This window comes from Populus trichocarpa, chromosome 14 (assembly GCF_000002775.5).
Source record: "Populus trichocarpa isolate Nisqually-1 chromosome 14, P.trichocarpa_v4.1, whole genome shotgun sequence".
In the NCBI taxonomy this organism is placed as follows: Eukaryota; Viridiplantae; Streptophyta; class Magnoliopsida; order Malpighiales; family Salicaceae; genus Populus; species Populus trichocarpa.
The window spans coordinates 6,612,538-6,618,534 of NC_037298.2; the positions used below are offsets into that span (position 1 = coordinate 6,612,538).

At 36.9% G+C, this 5,997-nt stretch overlaps 1 protein-coding gene across 1 annotated transcript; it reads left to right on the plus strand.

The window, feature by feature from the left end:
- The first annotated feature begins 2,597 nt into the window (after positions 1–2,597).
- Positions 2,598–4,478, plus strand: LOC7492785 (uncharacterized protein At4g00950). Its single transcript, XM_002320170.4, has 2 exons — positions 2,598–3,510; positions 4,014–4,478. The coding sequence occupies exons 1-2, from the start codon at positions 2,797–2,799 to the stop codon at positions 4,113–4,115; spliced, it is 816 nt and encodes a 271-aa protein (XP_002320206.1). The 5' UTR covers positions 2,598–2,796; the 3' UTR covers positions 4,116–4,478.
- Positions 4,479–5,997: the final 1,519 nt, after the last annotated feature.

Genomic DNA, 5,997 nt, shown 5'->3' on the forward strand with positions numbered 1-5,997 from the left:
GATAAATGCACATGAAAATATTTTATCTCGACCCTTTTTTATTCACCTGGTTTACTATCCATGTAAGCAGTTAAAACGACCACATTTTTAATTTTTTAGTTGAATTTATTTATAATGAGAGGGAATGGATAGTGAATATCCCAAATCTCTCGAGTTATTGTATAGCATAATAACAATTGGCTGCCTGAGGAAGTTTTTGGACATCCTCTTTTGGGTGGGCTATTTTGACTTAAATTAAGCTGGCATAAGATTTGGATTGCCTTGTTTGGTCCATCTGGCCCATTAGAGCTCTGGGCTCAAAATCGTTAATTTTTTGGGTAATTTCCTTTGGGCCACGCATTGTACACCCATAAAAAAAAAACAAAAGTCTGTTCATTAATCTGCTACCCTTAGCCCGAGCTGGTTGCGAAAGCTTTTTTTATCCAAAAAAAAAAAAAAAAGTTTAAAAAGTTATGGGCTTCAGCAAGAATGAAGCAGGACCTAACTAGGCCTGAAGCAGCCCATGAAATCAGCTCCAAACTAGTTGATGGGCTTGGTCGACATGTTCTTACATTTCTGTCCTTAGTAAATTCCATTAAAAAAAAAAAGCATGCCGGCTGCCCAACTTGCTGTTGCTTTGATGGCTGTGGTAAGTGTTCAACGCTCAAATGATTATGCTCCCCACTTATTGTATGCTTGCCATTGATTGTTTATCCTATTAAGTTGTTTTTTGTTTGCATAGACAAGACAAAGGCAAATTATGCTGCTCTGATTTGCCCATCTGGATTTAGGATAAAAACACAAATGATTCGTGCTATGCTTTTCTGGTAAGAGTCTAGATTGAGCCTTGTTGCCCATTTTCTATTCCCCACTAAAATCCATGACGTTATAATCTTAAATTGCATATGCAACCAACAAAAAGTCTTGCATGTTTTGGTAATTCTGGCTTGACTTTCTCTGTTTCACTTCATCACAATGATATGATTGAATGGGTTCCCACACAAACATGGAGAATCGGATTGACGAGAATTGCTATGCAGATGGGCTTTGTTTTCCATTACCTTTTCACTGTGAATGAGAGCTGGAGACAGAGTCAATGGAAAGAGATAGGCACTCTGATATATGCTTTGTACGTGACCACTCTGTTCTGGGCTATGCTTGGGGGCATGCTTTGCTTCTTTATTATCTTGAAAATGACCGATACTTTCTTCGTTTCGCTTTTGACTTTCGCGTTTATGGTGGCGGGTGCTGCTTCATTTCCATTCCTCTCACATTTTCCACTCACTAAAAAAGCACTCATCTGACCTTGATATTAATTAAGAATAATATCCCTTCAATAATATATAGTAAATTCTGGTTTTTTTAATCATATTAAGATGTATTTCTTAATATCACCGGATTAAATCCTTATAAATGATATCGATTGATCTGGGAATACGTGTAATTGATGTAGAGCTCGAAAACAGATTTTTCCCTCCTTGAGGTTGGTGTCGGCTAAGCAGCAGAAGAGCTGTCAGCACAAGAATGTGTGAGTTAGTTAAAAGATACAAATCACACCTATGTGTATTGCATTTCAATAATCCTGGGATATTAGTCATCTGCTTAAAGAAATGCGTAATCATACTCCAGAATGCAGAGGATCGACCTCACAACCTGCTGCATCTTCTTCGTCGATGTTGCCTTTCTTAAGTCGCAAGGAAATATATTTTTGCAAGCAGAGAATCCTCAGAGCCCTGCACTCGAAAATCTCAGGCGCCATTGGCCCGAGGAAGGGTTAGGAAAACGGTGGTTTGATGGAAAGTAGAATGACTTGGGCGGCCCGGTATTAGATGAATCAAGTAAAGTCCAAGAAGTCAAGTCTTTGCAAAGAGATTGTCTCTCTCTCTGGCATCCGATGCTTGCCCTATTCAAGGTAAAAATCAGGTGTGCTCTTATGCATTGAGATCCTGACACCTAAAAGTTGAGATTGGCTGACATATTTGAAATATGTGCTCTTGTTCGTTACATTTCTTTATTTTGAAAAAAAAAAAAGAAACCATAAAATAAATAAAACACTTTAGTCTTTACAAAGTCACTCTCAAGGCAAGCTGTTCTCATTTCAAAAAACAATTTCTGCTATAGTGCTTTCACTGTTTTTTTTTTTTTCCAATTTAAAATGAGAGGGCAGGTTTTGTTTTAGAATCAGCATTAGATCATGCATATGTAATTTAAATGGTATTTGATATCGTCATTATTTTTCAAAGTAATTTTTATTTATAAATATATTGAAATAATTTTTTTTAAAAGCTATTTTTGATATTAACACATTAAAACGATATAAAAATATAAAAATAATTAATTTGAAATAAAAAATAAAATAAAACTTTAATTTTTTTAAAATGTTTTTTTTTAAATAAGATTTTACTAGTAAGATGTCTTTTCACTTAATTTCCATTGCTTTTTTTCTCTTCTCCTCCGAGATATATATGTATGATGGGCCAGCTCTAATAAGAATATTTTAAAGCAAACGGTAATTATTAGTGTATTTAAATGTCCGTACTCTCGTATGAATATGATAAGATAGCTCGTGATAAATCCATCACTAATTTTATCGAAACCTAATTAGTCGTATGAGGCTACGGGGAGGGTAAACATTAGACAGCAAATGCAAATTCAGAAATGGTCCTACTGTAAGCTTTTCCATTTAATGAAGACAACGATGACTAAAAGAAGTCTGGCCCTTACCTTGTTTCTTTTCCCCATTGTCTCCCTAGTACAAAAAGGTCACACCCCTTAAAGCACAAACAAGTCACTAGATATAGGCACTTTGAGAGAGAAATGGAATCGGAGGCAGAAGAAGAGCCACGCTTCACTCCACCAAGGTCACTGCTAATACCAAAACCACGTGCATATGGACCTAGACAGTCACCGGAGAGGTCAGGGACACTAACCCCACCACTCCACACTTCAGCATCTGTCCCATTTCGATGGGAAGAAGAGCCTGGCAAACCTAGGGAATATTGCACCACCCTGATCTCCAGGCCCGTAGACTTCCCACAAAAGTGCCTAGAGTTACCTCCGAGGCTGTTAATAGAAACCCTACCTTCACCCACCACAGTCTTGGAGGGTCCTTACACGGGGAGGTCATCAAGATTTCAGTCTTCTTCGTTTAGAATAACCAGATCAAGGTCATCAAGATTTCAGTCTTCTTCGTTTAGAATAACCAGATCAAGGGAATATAATTATGGGTCCTTTCGCAGGCGTTGTAGTCCTGAGAGGGGTCAGCTTGGCACCATAGCTCCTAGCAAGAGGAGAGTCAAAGAGAAAGGCGGGTTTTTGGGTTCTTGGAGTTGGGGAAGGAGGGATTTGAAGGGTAATAGAGAGGCTGGTGGGGGTAGTTATGTCTTTCCGTCTTCGGGTGATAGAGAAGCTGCCGATCAAAGCAGCAATGAGGAGGAAGAGATGGTCAGTAGCAGCGACAAAGTCAAGATGACAAGAATGAGAAGGTCAGGGAGTTTTTCTGCTGTGTCCAATGCCAGGTCTCAATTCTGGGTTAGTTCCAGTCTTAAACTCTTCCTAAATTTCCTTGCTTTGATTTTACGTATGTGCGATTCTTACTACGAATCCTCTTTCTTCAAGTAAAGAATAGCGTTGATTTTGTCGTGTTAGGAACTAGAAATTTTCCTCTTGTAATCTCTTCATAATTAGTAAAAAAAACATTACTATTTTTTTTTTTAAACTGTTTTACATACAAAACTAGCTAGCTTTTCACTTCTCCAAAGTTTAATGAATGAGTTTGTGACATAGCGAAACAACAAAATTAAACAGCCTTAAAAGGCCATCACCGAACAACTTTAATTGTGCTGATAAGTTGAGCAAATAACTTAGTAGAGGTCCCATTTACACCACACCAGCCGAGGCAGCTTCTTATGTGCGGCAATGATAGAGGAGGTTAGAGTGGGTTCCAAGAGTGTGGTCAGGTATAAATTTCAGCGTGCACAGTGTAGTCTTTCATTACTTCCACTTAAAGAAACAGTTGTTCTCACATTTTGCAGGCGAGTATTTATGAGGGCTTGAAGCACGTCGTGGGATGGAGGCGTAAGAAACTGAAGAAAGACCACGGGTTTGTGAAGTGCAGGGTGGACATGTCCAATTAATTATCTGTTAACCGCTAAGGATGGTCCTGTATCCTATCGACCTTAATTCTATATTTCTCTGTCAAATGAAAATGGCGTTTTTATTATGGTATTTCCCATCATCACCCCTTGCTTGTTCTCCTGCTGTGCTGTCATCTGCATCGTTTTTGGAAGGGCCTGACCTTAAGCTGCAACCTTTTTTTCTGAACTGTGGGGAGAACTTACTGGACGTTTTAGCCAAGTGTTGACGATGGCAGCAATTTGGTGGTGCTGTCAATGTACGAGTGAAAGCTTTTCTTTCTTTCTTTCATGAATAGCAGTAAAAGCGTTTTGTAAAGACTGAAATGTACTAAAGGTAAGTGTTCAAGGAAAATATTGAAACTACTGCTGCGATTTACCTTAGAATCATTAAACTGTAGTTGAAATTTTCTCGGGGGTGAACCGGGCTTATGAGGACCACTCTGCATGCGCTGCCTAATTAAACCAGCAAGCTTGACCTTGGTGATCTCTGGTGAAGCTAAATTATCAACTTTTACAAGCTAAACTTGTTTGAAATTTACTTTAGGGGAGTCACATTAAACATTTTAGAGCAGCATCCTTAAAATCATGCTGGCGCGCTCCGCCATCAACATTCAACATAAGAAAATAGAACAAGAACTTACCAGTTGATCAGGTTGCCTCGACTGGGCAAACCAACGGCAATACCAATCTGTATAGGTGGTAACATCTTTGACTTTGTCTCTCCATGGTAATCTGATCAGATGAATCCCAGAAACAATTAACATTTTGGTAATCTATCATTGCTGTCAGTTACAGTGGTTATCAGCTTACCAATATAATATAAACGTTAATACACTTGGAAAGCAATTCATTCCTACGGACTAAAATATTTAGCGGAAAAGGGCGCAGCGGATTAAAGTGTTCAATTAACTCAGACAAGAAAATGGTGGGAATTCCCAACCGCATATTACACGAGTAAATTGATAAAGATTATGAAGAATGATTTAATTTATCGCGGGAAATTAAGCTAGATTTATTTTATTTATTTGAGTTATTTATATTAAATAATTTTAATTTGTTTATTTATTTAAATTATTTATGTTAGATAATTTTAATTAAAGAATTGAACCCAATAATTGAATATTTTAAGGTTATGCTATTTATATGTTTCTCTTTCGACAATTTGGATGAATTGAATAAAAATCACAAATTATTCCTCCTCTAAATTCTCTTCTTCCTAGCTTTTCTTTCATTAATTCTTAACTTCTTTCTTTCCTTCCCTGCTTTTATTTATTTTTAGTTTATATCCCGCATCAACTTTAGTATTAGAGTACATGCTTTTAATTGTTCTTATAATTAATTAATCGATCTATTACGGCTTGTGTTAAATCATAATCAATTGTTGATCTAGACTTGAAAAAAAATCATTTCATCATTTTGTTTATAGTTAAAGAAAAAAAAACAGCATTGTTCATCTTCAACACAGACCCAACACCCTAAAACCCTAGACATACTACCACCATCCACCCTCGTGCAGCCACTAAAAAGCAGATCGAACTCCTCCAGTAGCGCCTCCAAAACAGTTCTTCAGCAGCACCTCCAACACTTCAAATCGTCATTTAACTTTAATTTGTTGAATTTTACTTTTCTGGTTTTACACTTGTCATTTAAAGTTGTTGATGAATTGAATAAAATTTGTAAAGTTGCAGACTTTTCCAACCCTATTCTTCTCTTTCTATCCTTTTCTTCTTAGCTTCTTCTTTTCTCTTTTCTTAGCTAATCATTTTATCTTCAAATCTCTTTTGTCCCGCATCAACTTATTCAAGTTTGTATTTTGATGATATCTTTATTTATAGCAAACCAAGGAAGAATATTTAGATCATCTTATTCAAGTTTGCACCAC

Excerpts from the sequence above, each read along its gene's own strand:
- LOC7492785 (XM_002320170.4), top strand. The coding sequence starts at position 2,797 with ATGGAATCGGAGGCAGAAGAAGAGCCACGCTTCACTCCACCAAGGTCA. Across the intron at positions 3,511-4,013 it reads ATGCCAGGTCTCAATTCTGG|GCGAGTATTTATGAGGGCTT; the intron begins GTTAGTTCCAGT and ends CACATTTTGCAG.